The 20,289-nt window shown below is 35.2% G+C and overlaps 1 protein-coding gene across 1 annotated transcript in view; it reads right to left on the reverse strand.

Annotated features, from left to right (window-relative positions):
- Positions 1-11,849: 11,849 nt before the first annotated feature.
- Positions 11,850-20,289, reverse strand: part of LOC140168295 (neprilysin-1-like) — a 57,190-nt gene continuing 48,750 nt past the window's right edge. The window contains exons 14-22 of the mRNA XM_072191649.1: positions 19,805-19,908; positions 19,167-19,225; positions 18,927-18,978; positions 16,653-16,720; positions 15,161-15,291; positions 14,683-14,748; positions 14,428-14,517; positions 13,903-13,979; positions 11,850-12,421 (exon numbers count right to left, since the gene is read on the reverse strand). Coding sequence (XP_072047750.1) covers positions 12,310-12,421; positions 13,903-13,979; positions 14,428-14,517; positions 14,683-14,748; positions 15,161-15,291; positions 16,653-16,720; positions 18,927-18,978; positions 19,167-19,225; positions 19,805-19,908 — 759 coding nt within the window. The 3' untranslated portion in view covers positions 11,850-12,309. The remainder of the gene's footprint in view (positions 12,422-13,902; positions 13,980-14,427; positions 14,518-14,682; positions 14,749-15,160; positions 15,292-16,652; positions 16,721-18,926; positions 18,979-19,166; positions 19,226-19,804; positions 19,909-20,289) is intronic.

The following is a 20,289-nucleotide window of genomic DNA, read 5'->3' on the forward strand; positions in this document are numbered from 1 at the left end:
TCTGTGCTGAAATAAAATGTCCAGTGCAGTAGTTGTAGTCCTTGCCCCTATAATATTCATATGTTACTTGTCACCAATGCTCTATAATTTTTGAGAACAATGCAAAAATAGGTACACAATTGGGCGGGGGTGTAGTACCCCCTTAACATCGGGGAATTTTAAAAATCATTCAACAGCTAGTCTATCAACCAAATGAACGGGAATAGTGCTACATTGCAAAAAGCTCTCAGGTGAGCAAACTATGCTTTGAATAACAGTTTAATCTTATTCACTATAATTTTGACCTAATTCGACGCAACCTCACCTTCTCGATTTTCAGTGATAAAATCATTCATTATCACAAACTAAACAATAGGATGGTGTCTGGTGTTTTAGCACGTTTTGATAAGGTCGCTATGTACAGAATAAAACAGAATAATATTATTTCAGGCACGCTTTAACCTTGGAACTACTGAGCAATATTTTGTAACACGGACTACGAACGGGTATACGGGTGTTGCAACCCCCCCCATTTTCAAACGCCATTATGCAGTTATATTTGGTACCAATGGTGTGGCGACACTACGGGCATATCCCCCGGCCTAGTAATTATTTTTCTTGATCCCAGTCTCTACAACCCTCCCCCACTTTTACGGCAAAATTATGCACAATTTGTTGATTTTTCCCCCCTCCCCCTTCCAGTTTTGTGTTAACATAACCGGATCATTTCAGCAAACGGCCTACTTTGGAAGACCTTTTAAAATGTGTCATTTGTGTGTGGGGGTTGGGGGGTGTGGGGTGTGGGTGTGTGGGTGTGTGTGTGTATGTGTGTGTTGTAATAATTTGAAAGTATAAAGGAATTAATGAATTATTCAATCTATAATTGGCTTCACTTAGGTTAATCCTTATTATTAACATCAGAAGAGCCTTGGAAAATTTAATAAGTATACAGTGTTTATCTCAAAAACTATTACAATTTTTTAAAAATCATTTATATACGACTGATCTAATATCACGAAATTGTTGGGTTATTTTTTTCAAACCTGATTTTTTATCATATTTGTAATCTGTCCCAACTTAAAATAGGATCAAACATTTTTTGTAGGTCAACAGAGCAATTTGGACAAAAGGTCATAATTATGACTTTAAATCCCCAAATCCAAAAATTCCAAATCAACAAATGAGATTACTTTCACTTTACAGTTTTATTTCAGTTTGAAATGGAGACCTTTCCGGCTTTCCCGGTGGCAGGCATTACTAATAATTTTATCATTTCAGCTTTTTGGGTAAATGATAACAAATTTCGTACATTATGGCTTTAAACATATGAGAGCTTGTCTTTGTTTACCCGATAGAATACGGTTCACTCGCATGTTTATGAACATTACATGCTGTACAAAATGCCATCTTATTTTGTTCTGCTAGACTACCGTATTACAGCGTGTATGTGCATTTAAAAAAAGGTTACAATCTAAAGAAGAAAAAAAGAAAAAGAGAAAGAGCACACTTTGTTTACACAGCTCATATGACAAATGCGGCATCCTAATTACTCAACACAATGGATTTTTCCCATCCCATTTCCAAACATAAAGTAGGGAACATCATGTAGTTGGTCCATTTTCCCTGTACTTGAACTGCCTATGTGGCTCAACAGTCTGCCGCCTGGACAACCAATTCTTTAGAAATGCTTAGTCGCGCTAAAAGTCGATCGATACATGTAAAAATCAGCACAATTCAGAGATACACCTTTTTGCTATGAAATTAATTTTCTCGGTCAAATATAAAGCAATATTTTTTTTCTTCAGTAATGTCAGTTAAAAACTTGGTGCTTGGATATACATTTTTTAAAAATCCTGGTGTTAAAATTAAGCATCAAATTGTGTCTTTTAGTGTGATATTTTGATTTTTATAGGCCTTGAATTCGCCTGCGAGCTTTTTACGGAATTCATGTTTTAGCGTCTCAAACTAACATAGTTTGCTAAAGAAAGATATTTCCCACCTCTGTAAAGCACATCGTGTGGGTCTATATGTTATAGTTTTGTCAGAATTTCCGTTTTTGTTTTACCTTTTTTCCATTCATGCTCAGAAAATGTCAAACTAAGTAAAAGTAGGCAATGGTGAGTACTTTTATCTCGAGAGCAACCAGCCGAAATAGTCGATATTTCCTTTGTTGTTATCCAGGTCAATTTTTCATTGAAAGCAAATTGCCCGACCAGCGATTAAATCCCCAATTGGGTGTTCTGGTTAAACATGATCAGTAGGAGCGCTATAGGTCTGGGAATTTCTTTGCTATATTGAAGTTCTGGCAACACTATAGCCATGCCGGTATTCCTATTAAACCCAGGGATATCGATCCACAATGCTAGTACTAGCCTTTAGATTTCACGTGTTGATTTAGAAATTTTTCAGCCGACATTGAAAGATGGTGAAATCAAAACGGAAATTCTGACAAAACTATGATATATAGCTCACGGTGATGTGCTTTAGAAAGTTGGGGAAAATCCTTCATTAGCGAACTATATTACTTTGAAAAGCTAAAAGGTTGATCAAAGAAAAAAGCTCGCGGGCCGAGCTGAAGCCTATAAAAATCGAATATCTTACACTAAATGACTGAATTTCAGGCCTAAGTTTAACACCAGGATTTAAAAAAATCAGTATCAAGCATTATAGTTTTTCCAGCCATTTACTGAAAAAATGAAAATTATTGCTTTTCATTTGGCTGAGAAAAAAAATTTACACTGAAAAGGTGTAACTCAAAATTTTGCTCATTTCAACACCAATTTCGATCGTTTGTATTGCCTCATTAAATGACTGAGTGAGCCTTGCAGAACAAAAAGAATCGGTTGTGCAGGTAGCTGACTGTCAATGTATAGAAATTGGACTATGTGAATTTGGGACTTCCCAAGTAAAATTAACTGTCGTTTCTTAACACAAGCTCTAAATCATAGATAAAAACATCTTGACTTGGCCGATATCATTCTACATACTAGTAATGAAACAATATTTATTTCTTTAAACAATATCTATTTTCTTAGAGTTGAATTTTTTCAAATATGACCTTTTGTACAAACTTAAAGTATACGTGTTGACGAATCAATTTAAGTAGAATAATGGGCGGACCTAGTATTTTTTTCCCCTATGTCCTTTTTTGTCCTTTTTGGATATATATGTTGTTCAGGAGGTTGTTTAGAGTCACTAACAAGTAAACATTGATGTTCCAATTTTGTCTAGCTCAAACGCGAATTTTACTCATCTAGTGGTACACTTGGTAACATTAAAACATTATTTCTTACAAGTACATCATAATAACTAAAGGTGATTAAAAAATTAGGAGCTACCGAATGACAAAAACGCAAATTCTAAGCCTACACCTGGCACTTAAATACCTGTTTTCACCGTGGAATTACGTATTTAAATTAACATGTCGTATGTTATTGGTACGTGATATAATAAATAAAAAAATAAAAAATAAGCAGAACGTCAAATTACGTTTGATCATAGACCTTAATCCACCAAGTACCGACAAAATATATATACCGTCATATTGTTTAATAAATATAAGCAACTTACCCTATAATCGGCATATAAAAGGTCGAGCAGTAAGAAATCCCGGACCCTTGTCAGCATTAAACCCGCTTAACCTGATCACGTCAAGTCCAAGAGGCTTGACTGTTGTTTCTTTGCAAATATGATTTTGCTGTATATATTGCGTTCAGTGATACTGAACTTTGACCAAACACAACGCCCAGACAAACGTGTATCATGATAAAGATGTTGTATTTGATAACAAATGTTTGCTAAATTGCCTGGACGTGTTGCCTGAGCTCGATGCATGCCTACTGTTAAAGAAAAAGTGCTACTATTATCCACTTTGTACAAATAAAACCTGTTACGCGTATTCAAATGTGACACAATCAAGGAAAATGAGGACACTGTCGCCAAAGTTGTTTTCAAGTTATAATCTGATTCACCATTCAATTCTTTTTGTTTTTTATTGTTTAAAAATCCAATGGCTTCAACTATACTTAACTTTGAATATGTTACATGTTAATGGTATTTGCATAAAATTTAAGTTGATTAGAAGTTTTGTATCATGATGTAAAAATAATGTTTCACGATATTGTCCTATTTTGTCCTTTTACTCTTAGCAGGTCATGTGATACTTCTTACGCAGAGGAAATATAAGGGGAAAACTTCATACACAGGATTTAATATAAACACATGACTCAGTTGGGGACCCGGAGGAATGCCCCTATTTCATGCGTGTTTAGTATCTTTGATGGATAAATGCCTATAGCCATAAGTTTACTCTTAAAAAAGCAGAAAAAGAATATCTTTCCATCAACATTTCCGTGGTTGACTGCTCTTGCGTTTGCGTGCGAGAAGTTGGTGAATTTTTCGTTTTTCTTTCTAGATCTCATCTATTTTTGGTAGCCGATTCTACTGATTATTCACGTTCAATCGTAACAATACACCCACCCCATTTGTTGCACCAAAAAGATCTCATAATTACTAATTCGGATATTTTAAAAGCGGGGGCCTTTCAAGAAGTCAACACCAAACATTTATTATTAGTAGCAGTATCAATAGTGTTACAATTACTGTTGCTATTATTGTTATTATTATTATTGTTTTCATTGACTTGAGACTTGACATTAAATTATGGAATATTTTTTCGCAAAATTATAAGACTGATCTGGAAGGGGTCTGCATATAAACCTCACGGACTAAACATTAATTGGGATGTGTTGGAAGATGGTGTAAAATAAATGTTTGATAAGCAACGTGCTTTCCATGAGTTTACATAATGGCGCTCATAATGTAGGGAATTTGCCTAAAATATCGAATAAAAGGAGACTGAATTTGAGTTTTGCGGTGGTAAAATTTCAGAATTTTATTAAAATTATTCTGATATTATCAAATATTGAGGTTTGAGGTAATATTTACTGCACCTAACTACCGATAACTGTTCGTCAGAACCAAAATGCATTTGTAATCTACCAGTTTTGAAAGCGTGGGGGAGCTTTCAAAAACATGGCTCTTAGAAGTGGTACGCGCTCAGAAAGTCTGAGTGCCCACCTGGGGCCAATGTTATAAACTTATTTTACACAAAGAAACATAATGAGTTCATTGGACAAGCAGGATTCCGCGCACCCGTTGATTTGTGTTAAGTTTACAACACCTGACCCCCCCCCCCCCCCTTCAAACTTTCTGAGTACATATCACTTTTAAGAGCCATATTTTTAAGCTCCTCCCATTAAAAAAATGGTATATTGAAAGTGTATTTCAGCTCTGACGAGTATCTGATGTGAGGAAATATCACCTCAAACCCATAACTTCGATAATAACAGAACTATGTTGAATAAAGTCCGAAACTGTTCCAAATCTTTTTTATCAATATTATGAAGCTGTGAACTATTATCTTACAATAATATAACTTGAGCGATATACCAAGACCAACACGAATTTCTTTCTTTTTTTTACAAATAATAGTCCAGATAAGGCAGGTAAACGTTTGAATGCAATAGAACAATAACTGTGATAAAATTCCCAACATCAAAGTTCAGCTAATCTAATTCAATAAGAAATAAGATTATTGATTATTTATATTGCTGGAATAAAGAAAGATAACAACACCAACCAACTTATGTTCATAATGTATCAGTTTCAGTTGCAGTATTCTTTGTAAGATGAACCTGTTTAATAGAATAAACCAATAAATATACGCATAATAGTTTCAGAACTAAAACGTATTCACAATAATATAAATTACAATCAAGCTTCAAAATAACCAGGCACCCACGAGCCATTTACCCAATGGGCATAACATTTTAGCTCCTGGTCCACACGAAAACCATATGAACCATTTTTTAAAATAAAGCATGGTAGTTAAAGCAAGTTTTGTATTTAATGTGTATATTTGACAATTAAATGACTCTTATCTCTTTAAAAATGCCTCCTGGTTCATATCTCTAGATAATCTCAGAACCAGGAGCGCTGCTTTTTCCAAATGTGTGGCTTCTGGTCCCGATCTGCTTTGTTTTGTTTCCTTCTCTGTTTTTCCCGAATCGCGTTTTCCCATTTCTGTACATTGTAATAACTAGCCTCATAATGATAATTGTGGCTTATTACGTACTCCGCGAATAACCATGACAATCAAGCAAAATATAATTATACAATATGATGCAGAGAACATGTTTCACATGAATTATGATTTATTTCAAATATACAATTTACAATAACGAATTTACATCACAAATCTTGTAGCGTGAATAGATAAAATGTACACCTAATAAACTTAACCAAATGGTTATACAACATATCGTCCACAGTGGTCAAAAATGACATCGAACACATCGTCGTCTGCATCACATTCTGTTGTGTCTGAAAAGGCTGCCTTAAGTGATTTTTGTTATTATCATTTGTGTGTTTCATATTGTTATTTTATATTTCAGCATGCTTTCTTTCATCAATAAACACGAGATGGTATGGTATGATAACACCTTAAAATTATAAAGTTAATTTTACACAGATCACAAGTAAATAATAATAATAATAATATTACTACTACTACTACTAATACTAATAATAATAATAATAATAATAATAATAATAATAATAATAATAATAATAATAATAATAATAATAATAAAATCGAACACGGAACATGGCAGCTTTTTGAGATACGACGGCATGTGATGCAGACGATGACTCTTTGAATCGGGTAATGACCGCTAGTCCTAAGGGTTGCTAAAAAGGGTCCGTTCGCCCGAAAGTTATAGTTAGGGTTAGGGTTAGGTTAAGAATACCAGAGAACTTTCGGACTATAGTCTGTATACCTTTCTCGAGACAGTAATCACGATATCGTGTTTCATTGTATCTTTAAACATTTGATAGAAAGTATAGAAAAGTATAGAAAAGTACACATTTTCAGAAAGGAAATGCTGCCTACAAGGAACCCAACTAGCATAACAGATTCCTGCAAAAATGTACACTTTTTGAGAGAATCTAACTATTAAATTTTACATTTCTGACTCGATGAAGATATACGGACTATAGTGACTCACGGGATGTATATACATTAGCCTCGAATTTCGAATTATGAAAAGTACCGTGAAGGCTTGACACCCAAAAAATATTTTTAAATAAAAAAAGAAGGGACAGGGCGTGAAAAATACGACACAGGATCTCTCCTACAACGATCACAAGACCAACGACGGAACCAAATTCTTTTCACTACATAAATGACAAACATGAAAGGGATGGTGGAGGTCTGCAAACGTGCCTACAATTTGTTTTGTATTTGCATGAAAAGGGTTAATAAAATTAATTAAACAAACCAAGAATGATGCGTTAAGTTTAAGGGTAGACGAGGTATTGTTGGCCGAAGCAACCTAAAATCGATTTTTATTATCTAGATCAATATATTATTGAAAATGAATACCTTGATGTTTTGCAAAAGTTAGTTCTACAAATCGTATACTTTGCAAACGTGCTTAATTTATTGTTGTTAATGAGTTATGTACGTTTTACAAAAGTGTTGTTGTTTCAGCCCTTTTTACAACGTAACTCAGGAACCGCAGCACCTATAAAAGTATATCTGTGATATTTTAATTTTTCTACACGCTCGCTATGAATTGAGCAATGCAGTTTTTGCCAAAGCTCACTACCATTCGTAAGATGCTGTGAACTACCAAATCACAACAGTTTAAAATAATTAATAACCTTAATGTTGCGAAAAGGCGTACTTCTACCCTTTGCAGAACCTTATTGAATCAATATCAAACTTTTTCATATTTTGCACGTGCATATTCAAATGCGCTCTTTATTAATGCATTGGTCAACTCATTGCGTATTAATATAATTTGCTTTGAAATTACTTAATAAGTCATTCTTAAACACTTGAGAAAGTTCCTGCAATCATTTTTACCCGTGTGTTATGACACGATATAACACGGTTCAGCATGTGTGCATCGACGCAATACGCGTACTCGCTATTTGAACCAATCGGAGGCACGTAGCAACAACGGGACTGATCGATTTTAAGCCCTAGGTAAGTCCTTGTAAAACGTAGGATTTAATTTGATTAAAATGTGGTACACTTTTGATATTTGATAACCTAATTGTTTAAGAATGTGAAGAAAGGTTAGCCGCGATCGTCCATCTATTTTCTCATATAGCACGGGCGACATCATTAATTTTGGCGTCTCGTTGTTTTACCTAAAATAATGATGTCGCCCGTGTTATATGAGACGATAGATGTACATCAGCGATTAAAAAAACACGTTTAGGCGATAGAAACAAATTAGTTCGATCTTTCGATCGACCATCCATGCTTGGTCGATCCTTATTATTTACGAAATCAATTGATTTACTATTGTTAATTGCAATAAAATAGTAATATGTGCCTGTACACTTAATGACCAATATAAATCTAGCATTAATTCTGATTAATTAGTTGATAGTTCATTAATAACAAGCATCGAAGCAGCATCGACGGTCGAGCCAATGATCGAACTAATTTGTTTCCGGTGCCTTATTCTCTTGAGTTTATTTTGAAGCTTATCGGTAACTTTGCTATATCCTAAAGGCTATTTTATATTGGCATCAAACTCCATCTTTTGGTTAAAACGGGAAATCATGTATTAAATTGCGTGGTTTTCAAATCTAGGTACTACATTACACAAGGTGTATTAAGTCAGTATTTGTGAAACTCTAAAAATGTTATATTGGCACGAAATTAATACATTAAACAAATACATTGAAAGCCAAATTTTGGCCTATATATTGTTTTATAGCAAGATTTTTAGCAGGTTTAAGTAGTGGTTATGCACGTGCCAACAAAATTGAATAACACCAACGATATAAATGTCTTAGTTGTACAATTTGACTGAGAGTGTAAAACTGTAAATTTATCTGGAACTTATACGTATACAAATAAGTTTTAACATTTTCACAAAATGGTCATTATACAAAATCCATCGAGTTTCTCCGACAAAAGGACGAAGTATTTGGTAGCAATGGATCTTTCTACGCTTTTAGTCACATATTTTCTTTTTATAAGTACGGCATATTTTTACTGAAGTATATTATTTACAACATTATCATAATAATTAAAATCATTAGTAAACATATTTGGCACATACACATTTCTATCATAGATGGAATTTTTTATCAACATTATTTAATGCACAAATGTTTATACTTAAATAATACTGAACCGAACCATACGTACACAAGACGGACCAGTCCATGAAACGGAAAATTTGATTGGGCAGTTATACTTGCACTGTAGGATATTTTAAGATATCCTGTATCAAACCACGAAGAAGTCCCAACAAAAAGAATCTGGAATTTCAAAATTACATCACATTGTTTCTTCCATACAATTCCCATGTTACATGGTGGAGATACAAAACGATGCACACTACTATGGATCACGCAAACCGGGAAATCCCTATGGTAATCCCAACTTATAGTCCCTTGGAGTACCTCTCCACCCACATCGCCAAAAATGAGAACCGTCAACATGATCAATATACAAAAGGTTTTATGTTAGATTCGAATACTCAATGTAGAAAAACGCAGAATTTCATACATATGTAGCTAAATATATACATCAAAATACTAACAGTTTCTTAAAGCAGCAGTTTGAGAACATACAAAAAAAAAAAAGAACACAGGTTTTATAACCATAATATTCATTATGTTTAATTTTGACCGATTCCCTTGAGGTAAAGTAAAGGTAAAGGAGATCCTGTATAAACAGTGATCGGAGTGCCCATCTCCCTTTTATTTGCGATTGGGCCAGACTCCTTCATGTAATGTTGCTATAAGGGATCGCTACACCTCCTCCACAGCGAGTCTGTTACCTTTCCAGCATTTAAGAATACCGGTACCTATTTATACACCAGGGTGGAGATGAGTAATCGAGATAAAGTGCCTTACTCAAGGGCACAACACGATGGCGTTGCCAGGGCTTAAACCCGCAACCTTCCGATTATGAGTCGGAGCCCGTTCCGCTCGGCCACCGTGCTCCCCTGAGGTACTATGGTAAACAAAACTCCAATATTTGAAACCATTACAGTTCCAGCGAAGGATTGACCAACAATCGAGTCGATCAAATAATTTATTATAGTCTGTACGCAGCTTGTTTTTAGACAAGAGCATTTGAGCATTGCACGACTGTAGGTTTTTTTCAGTGCGAGGTGTATTAGCGAAACTGTTAATAGTTTTTAATGTGAGGGCGCGGTAGCCTAGTAGTACGGGTTATGACTCATAATGAGAACGTTGTGGGTTCGAACCCCGGCGGTGGTTATATCGTGTTGTTCTCTTAGACAATGCTTTTTAAACTCTGGAGTCCCTCTCCACCCAGGTGTGTCTCAAAACGCCAAAGAAAATGAGATGGTCACTTTGGCATGTGAACATTGCTCCGGCAAGCCTCACCTATAACTTTGATCAGCTCGTAATCGGCGGGGACTTATAACATCGCGGATTAATATCAAAATATTTTATTTTGTGAATTGTCTTGTGACATTTTGCCAGAAGCATCACAAATTATTAAATGAAGTCCTGTACTTTGTCTACTTTCTTTAACAAACAAAATATAGGCCAGATAGGTCAACAATTAGCGTTCTTAACGTGGGTCTACTTTTCGGCGTAGTGGTAAGTGCCTAAAATTGTCCGCCTATTAAGAGCTGATCAAAATAGGCCTATATGATAGTCTCAAACAGATGCGCACGAACTCTTGTATTTTTTCGGTACATTAGTGTATCTAACCACGAATTATTAACTACCGCTAAAAAATAAAAACGTAAAAACCAGATATGGGCACATATCAGAGCTCATGCTTACACTTTAGGTCTACTAGATGCACACAATTAAATTTAGTGAAATTATTTGCGCACATATTACAGCTGAGTTACAACTAGTTCGAAACATCTGTATCTCTCAAATATCCATATACGCATGCACAAAGAGCTCTGATACATACACACTGTTTTCAGGGAGTTGGAAGAGCAATAAGAAAACACAAAAATTAGATGCATTGAACAATCAATTTTTTAAATATTAGGCGAGACAACGTCGAGCTCAATATTTATAAATTATAAATAGTGAAACCAAAAATATGTACATTGTCCAAAACATCCATCCATTTTTACCATTATTACGTTTTCAGAATAGCCTTCCTGAGTATGTAAAATGAGACTACCGTTCAAGTGGTAGAATAGTTTTATAATGAAACTCAGAAATAAAGAAACTGGTTTGTGTTTGACCATCAACTCCCCCGGCAGTGATTGGTAGGTGGCACGTGAAAGAAAAGTAGATTCAACTGGTTCCTTCATCGCAGAACAATACAAACCGTCGCTCACAAGACATAGTGGCGTATCAGCCATTTTTGACGAAATGAGATAAGATCAGTTTATAATCTATGTATAAAGCTCCACATTCTGACAAACTTTCAAGACATGTCATTAATTAATTAAGTATTGTCACTAATTAGGTTTGGCTTATCTCACTCAATGGAATTATTGTGTACAACATTCCCCTTGTTTTGGACGACATAGTTGCGTATCAGTGACATACGACACTATGTCGTAAATATGTGACATCCACCACTATTTTGGTATATCGTGGCTGTGTGGCCAATATGGATATGAATTCAACTATTATTCGACATACTGGCGTATCACGTGTCCTATGTCAATTTTGAATGGAGAATAATTTTTCAAAAAATTTGACATACTGGCGTATAAGTTTAATGACTAATTACAATTAATAAGTGAATGACAACAATTTAAATGGAACTTAAATATTTATATGTTCATATCCATTCAAGAAAAGGGGACATTTAAATTGAGGCAATGTATGACAAACGGTTTAAAGTTGCAAAAACTTCAGATGCAATTATCTCAATATGGCCATTTTTGTGATACGCCACTATGTCTTACGGGCGACGAAACGATGTAGTAAATGTAAACTTTTTTACCCATTGTTGACATGTTCAAAATTTCCAATTACTAGTAACCTTTGAGACGGTTTGTATATTTGAAAGTGAAAAACGAACCATAGGGTACGCTGGTATACATCAATCATCATGACAAATCGTAAATAAACCGTTCTGAGTTTGATGTTAATCAGACGCGAACCAGTATCTTTATCTTTAGCCTGGATTTGATTATGTACTAGAGGTATAGGATGCAATAGAATGCAATATTCTGAAAACGTAATAATGACATACTTTGTGATCTATTTTTAAATGATCAGAACACTTGCATTAGAATCATAATACTAGTTATCTATTAATTGACCTAGCAAAGGTATAAGATTTTACCAGACTCGACACTTTGGCTGAGATGAAAGAGCTGGATTCATAAAACTTGAAGACCGACATTTAAAAGCTTTAACAAAATCTTCTGAATTATGAGCTGGACCGATTATTCTGTGGAAAAAGAGTAAGGAAAAAAATATTATTTAAAAATTATAACGGCACTATTCGTCAACACCTATATAGTTACTGCAGTGGCAAATGATTGACCTTGTTGAGTATTTTCGGACTGATAACATTGTAAGTACATTCTTCGACCCCTGTGTATCCCTGTAGTCATATGGGCTCGGACATGTGGGGCACTGCAAATCATGAAACCATTGATATCATATCCCTATCCTGTGGGATGACACTTGTTACATAAGTGGTTTCCCACATCAAACCACGACACAGTCCCCACATCATACATACATACAGAACCGGCGTATACGTGTTATGTTACGAAGCTTGTAATGTGGGTTGACATGGAAAGCTGACCATCAAACAAGACACTCAGATTGCGAACAGTGTCAGAGGGAATGATAAAATTGTTATCAATTTGAAGATGGATATTTGATGGTAACTTGCGCCTATTGTGTGGTGAAACAGCGATAAAAAAAACTCCGTTTTGTCATCGTTCAGCATCAACATGTTGTTAGTCATCCACAGTTTTATTTCGCTAATGCAGTTTGAGAGTCTTGACAGAGCACTTTGAATGGAAGTCGGATCAGAAGGATTGAAATTTAAAAAGAGCTGAATGTCGTCGGCGTACATATGGTAATGGATTTGATGCTTCCTGATAATACGACCAACCGGGATGATGTAAATTCTGAAAGATGCTGGACCAACGATGGAACCTTGTGGAAGGCCATAGTACATCTGATGAGAATCAGAAAAAGTACCATTGATACAAATTGTGGTGGTTCTGTTGGTAAAATATGACTTGTACCAGTCTAGTGCACATCAAACCCCGATAAAATCCCCACATCAAACAGCAATACAGATACATCAATACGGTTCCCATTCAATCCACGATACAGTTCCCCCATCAAACCACGATACAGACCCCACATCAATCCACGATACAGTTCCCCCATCAAACCACGATACAGTCCCCACATCAAACCACGATACAGTCCCCACATCAAACCACGATACAGTCACCACATCAAACCACGATACAGTCCCCACTTCAAACCACGATAGTTTCAACATCAAACCACGATACAGTCCCCACATCAAACCACGATACAATCCGCACGTGAAACCACGATACAGTCAACACATCAAACCACGATTCAGTCTCCACATAAAGATCCTGAGATTCAAAAATTACACCCCGTTGCTTCTACCACCCAATCCGTGGGTTGCAAGGTGGCGATTACAAAACGCTGTATGTTCCTACCCCTGGAGCGTATCAACTAGTAAATTTCTAATCCTAGCTTACAATCCCCGCCAGTGCCCCACATATCCCGGGATAATGGGATAGGTGAAGTACTTGAATGGTGCATTACTTTTAATGCCAACGAAAAGTGCCTATATACTGTTTCCAGCATTTTTGCATAGCATGGATAGAGGGCGTGCTGAATGGTCTGTGTCATTGGCATTGCACTAACCTGTATCTACCAGGGCTGTGTACGCCTATTAATATTGCTGAATCCACTCCCTCTGGCCTAAAAGCACTACACCACACCTAGAATATATATAGAATTAACAAAACAAATCGTATTATTTCAGAGTCAGTTAACAATCAATATTGGGTATACGCACTCTACTTCATGCGCATATTTTTTCAAAGTTTTTTTTTTTTTAAAGTTAAGTTAAAGCAATAAAGTTCGCATTGTCCAAAAACATCAATCCAATTTTATCATTTATTACGTTTTTAGAATAGCTTTCACAAGTATGTAAAATGAGGCTACTGTTCAAGTAGTGATATAGTTGAACAGGTACATGTATAATAACCAAAGTATCGTTGCCATGTCCACATACTGACGGATACTTATATACAACCCTTAATCCCATTATACAAAAACAAAGCCACCTGCACATTGCAAAAGGGGAAATTAATATCATCGTCCTCCACAGTCACCAAGCTACAAAGGGGTGGTTTATAAGTATTTCAGATTTGTCGATATACTAACCTGAGCAAAATTTAAGAAAAATAACTGTTCTGAAGTAAAATTGGATAACCCTGGTAATTGTACTGATGTTTTAGCGTAATCTTGATATGCCTGTATGAGGAAAAAGTAAATATGTAATTAATAATAATGATAATAATAATCTTTAATAATAATTAGAAAACAGAAAGAAGAAAATCATTATTCTAGAGATACATACCGGATATTTCATTTTTAAAAGTGCCCCTTTCAAGGTAAATTTGACATCTTTCCTCTTACCTTAAATGATTCCGCAAGTCCTCCATTGTCGGCAATATTTTCTCCCTGTGTTTGTATGCCATTGAGCTGTGAACAGGAAAATACCTTACGTTACAGTACCTCAGTCTTAGAAAAAGTTAGGATTTTCCCTTCATAACTGGAGTTTCTGGTCACTGCGGTAGCAGGATTCACTTTAACCAGAGGCAGTTACCTGCTACTGTTACCTACAACAAAAGAACCTTTGGAGGAAAGAGTTGACAGCACAAAACGACATTCTTTGCAAAGTAATGTGCGCAATTTTAATTTAACTTGTCCAACCCCCTCCTCCGATTGGTACGACTCTCTTGCTTGACAATTTTGAATTCTCTATTGTAATTAGCAAACTCACTTTACTTTACGATATTCATATTACTGCCAATGTTATACTAAGTATAGTAGTTTTATTTTCCTGTCTTTTCTGTTTATTAATATTAGTCAGAATAATAATAAGTAGACTTACCGTTCTATTATTTTCTGGCATGACATAATTGTCATATTGGTCTATCATACACTTTGTTCGTTTTTTGAAATTTTCAACGGAGTAGTTGCTCCACCAATCTTTTAAATTTCCTTCCATGTCATATTGTCGACCTAAACAGAAAGAAGAAATTCATTTTACTACTCCCCATTCCAGAAAAATACAGCACTAATTTTTGGGATAAAAAATATTATCCTGTTTTGCCAAATGAAACATAGCTAAATCATAATCCTTTAGTTAGTCCTAACTGGCAATAAAAGAACATTATTTTAATATTTGGCCAATCTTTGGAATGAAGGGCCAAAACATGCGTTTTCAGGGTGTTTTTGGTATGCTGTAACAATCAAGCCTATAGACTTGTACTAAGACTAATTTCAGTTTTTGGAAAAGACATGTTTCATTTTTATAACCAATTATTTAATTATTGTAACACAAAAAAGTGGGAATTAGAGCAAAATTGCAGCATCTACTGTAGATTTCGAATGCTTAGACTTGTTACAAGTCTTTGATTTTTAATGACTCGATTGTCAAAAACATGCCAAAAATGCATGTTTTTGGCTCTTTTTTCAAGAAATTGGCCAAATATTAAAATTTTACTTTTATTGCCAGTTAGGACTAACTCAAGGATTAGGATTTAGCTATGTTTTATTTTGCAGAACTTGATCATATTTTTTTAATCCCAAAAAATTAGTGCTGTATTTATCTGGAATGGGGAGTAATGTCAGCCCAAAATGCTTCAACTGCTTAGGCTTGTGAACATTCAACATTAATTATGTGAATCTTCGATGCACATGCTGTATTTGGCAACCGAGGTTGAATCTTAACTTGATTTTAAATAATATAAATAATATTCATAATAATAATAACAATGATAACAGTAATTATATCGACATTATACTTATCACCTGTACGCTGAAATAACCTCAGGGCATTATTACACACAAGGCAAAGATAAATAATTAAAAACATATGTGACACAATCTGATCCACTCCGGCTAATGTCGGAAATGTTGAAAATTGGGTCATTATCATTACTAATTTGCTCAGTACCTACAACCTGAATCCTTTGTTGCAGAGTTATGAACCTTTTACTTATCCATTTTCTTATGCTTTTATTGTTTTTTCTCCTCACTTGCTTATATCTCAGTTTCATTATCGCCGACTTTAGCCTCATTGGACCAGATCTGGTCATTACAGAGAAAAGGATGGCATACAAAGTTACGATTGATCTGGAATGAAAGGATAACCAGATCATCAGTCAAAAAGGTAGGTCTTCGGATGACTTTAGAAACCTTTCACTCTAGGAGCATTCCTGATGTGATGGCATGTGCAATATTTAATTGCAAATCCTTCATTTGACTAATATGAAAAGTACATAGCATTTGGTTTTTCTATTGATGAAACCAATGCCACTTACATAAAGGCATGATATTGACATTATACTGATAATCAGGGGACATTGCCGCATACATACCTCTGTCATCGAAACCGTGTGTTATCTCGTGGCCAATGACCATTCCAATACCACCGTAATTTAGATACCTATACGTGTATAAAAAAAACACGAGACCATCAAAGGTACAGAGCGTGTCAAAGTTAAGCATACAGTTGGAAAAATACCACTAGATTAAAGGTATTTGGTCAAAATGAAGACCTTAGCGCAAGAAGACCGTAAGTCCACTTGGCCCCTCAACATGTATACACGAAAGTTTCTTAGGGTTTTATAATGTTTAATACATGTTCCAGGGTGAAAACATCATGAAAGGTTGTTAAAGATTTGTTTTGGCCCCGGAACATGTATGAAACATTGACTATACGAAACTATACACAAATTTAGTGTATATTATGTTACGGGCCAAGTGGACTTACGGTCTTCTTGCGCTCAGGTCTTCAAATGCTATGCGTGTGAACATTAATAAGGTCTCAGTGGCTATTTATGTGAGCCGCTTAAAAATGCAGTCGCGTAAAATCAATTAAAATAACATGAAAATCACAGTTTTACTACTTTCTTTACATTAATTGACAGAACGCCTTGCAGAATCGTTTGTCAATCTTGTGATTCGCTTTAAATCAGCAAGTGAAATGGCCCCTAAGATCTCCTGATCTTAAACCTCTGGGTATTTTTTTGAGGGGGGGGGGGGGTTGAAATCAAAGGCTTCACAAGTCCTCCATTAAACCTTGATGAACCCCAGAGACACATAATTGTACAAGTTGACATCCCCAGGCAGGACAGACCTGTCATATGGTGTGAATGATATGTTGAGCACATAAGAGCTAATATTTGCATACATAGGAATGGTGGCCATGCCCTGGTGGCCACGTGGAATACTAAGACTGTCAGTTACTGTGAAGAAAGTAATTAAACATGTGATTTTCATGTTGCTATGATTTTAATTGACTTTGACCGATTGCATTTTTACTCGGCTCATGACAATAGTTGTGGGAGGACATTGCAAGATGTTGATTCAGCTATCAACTAGCATTTCGACCAAATACCTCATACTTTTTAATAATCTAGTGGCATTTTTCAAACTACATAGGTTTATTTTGATATACTTAATATGGTAAATAATAACACAATTCATAAACCGTAGAGGTAACTCTTGTCAAATCATTTATTAGTTATTGTGAAACTTATCTTATTACTACTGCACACACTGGCAAGAAGCATTGCAACATCGCTGAAAAAAGAACAATTCGGCAAATTGTAGGATGAACATTCATCCAATATCCTGTTAATTTCACATTATGCACTAGATAGCAATGTTCTTTGCATGACACAATTAAGATTGGGGTAATCAATTGGATGGAAGGTATCTAGTATGATGGCATCATTCGTGTATTTCAATATTTACAATGGTGGAAGGACGGACATCCGCTTGAACGTAAAGAGGAAGAAACTTTAGTCAACAAGATGTACAGGTGCCTTAAAAATGGTCGCCAAGTAGTTTAATAGTTTTCAGTAATTTATTGTAAGCACTAGCAAACTCAGATGATGTCACCATGAATGACAACTTACATCCAGTTGATTAGCCTGATCTTTATTTTATCGTGCAAAGAACATTATCATCTCGTACGTAATATGAAATCGAAAGAATATTGGATGAATGTTCAACTTACAATTTGTCGAATTCTACTGTTTTTCAACGATGTTGCAATACATTTGGCTAGTGTGTGTACTACTACTACTACTACTACGACTAATTCGGTCGCAGACGGCATAGGAAGCGCAACACGTGACGTACGAGGCTGGCGAAGATACAGGGCTGACAGCCCCATTCAAATTACACGGTTAGCAATTACAAATGGAAAATTAACATACTTGCAGTGGGGTACTTTGTCGAACCCCAACGGTTTTAGAGTAAGTTAATTTTGCTTTGACACCACATAACAAATTTAGAATTGTTTGTGAAGATTTCATGATTATGTGTTAATCCAATGGCGACCTCAAAATTGGCGATATCGCTTCCATCACCGCCTGTTCGGTCGATTCACAATACAATACGCCACCAGCGGTTGATTTGATGGGGAGAGGCCAAAATACGCAATGCATCATGTGAAAATGTCGACATCTATAGCCCGCGTAATACGGATGCAACACAATGATAAAATGTCAATATAAACGAATGCACACTAAAACAGTGATGTCAACCCTGGAGGTCAAAAGTGCAACTTGCAAAAGCAACCGCTGGCGGCGCATCGTATTATGAATCGCGAGAATTGTACGAGGTCTAAAGCCTCAGCTTACCATGGTGATTCTGCATGATAGAAGGGTGGTTGTAATATAGCCGCTGGAAAAACTGAAAAGAAGAAAATTGTAGTTACTAGTACCGAACTGGCAAAGGAAAACCACTGAGTACAGTTTAAGTATAATTTAGTGATTTCTTTTTGTCAAATATTTGAAATACTTTGTGTGTTTCTGCCATTACATGTAAAAACGTGCGATGTAAGTTAATACTTTATTTGGATAATAAGAAAGTTATTTTACCTATTTGATTCTTATTGGAGCTATAGTATGCATTAACCTCAGCAGGGCTAAACTGCCATCTGTAAGAAAAAGCAAAAATTGCATAAAGATATTACTCGATATTTAGGCCTTTAGACGTTTAGACGTTTAATGTTTTTGATAGCTTTCATGAATCACTAGGCATGTACTTTAAATTTCAAAATATGACAAATTTCATAATTGTGATCTGCATAAAGAATAGATTCCTATTTAAATGTTAGTTTTACACTGATCTCATTGTCATCTTTTAATGAGGTAAAACGATAAAATTGCTATTTCATTCCAGCACATACTATGCGTGTATTACCACGCCGATCGTACATGTATTATTATTGAGCGGAGCTTCACACAGATGGGACGCACAGTTTATACGTCACTGATTTAATGATACACATGAATGGTAGTGCCCATGCACTAGACGTTTAAGCCATCATTCGATTGTTGAACTCGGAATAAAACCGGAGATCTCTGGATTTAATATAACAAGGCTTAGCCTTTCACGTGGTATATTAGTACACCATTTGGCACTACAATCATGCAAAAAGTAGAAATTCGAGAAAAATTCGGGAACAAATCACATATTGTGGCTTTAATGAAAACACAAAAACCTAATACTTTACTCAGATTGGTCGACTTCTTTTCGTAGTTGTAGCCAAGTATTATATGTTGTCCAGTTGAGGAAACCAATTACATTCTCAAAGAAAGTATCGCTTGACATATTTAGCTGAAAAATAAATAAAAAATTAAAATAAACATCAGTATTATGTTGCAAAAACAAAAACAAACAACAATTATAAACCGACAATGGGAGTAAATTGTAACAATGTAAATTCATGCAGAATGTTTGTTAAATTTCGTTTTGTTTTAGAGTATCACATGTTTAAATCCATGATGGCTGTAACAACAAACATTTTGCGCGAGATTAGTATTCATGCCAAACTTACCTAGACTAAAATGTTTATTATTAATGCATTCTTAATAGTATTGTTGTATCTCTGTATCTTATCCGAAAACTAACTTTTATATGAAACCTTAATAGAAAATAGTTCTTGCTTAGCACAAAATACGACTACACAAATGTACGAAGAAAAACAAAGTTTTTGTT

Source organism: Amphiura filiformis, chromosome 13 (assembly GCF_039555335.1).
Source record: "Amphiura filiformis chromosome 13, Afil_fr2py, whole genome shotgun sequence".
Taxonomy (NCBI): domain Eukaryota; kingdom Metazoa; phylum Echinodermata; class Ophiuroidea; order Amphilepidida; family Amphiuridae; genus Amphiura; species Amphiura filiformis.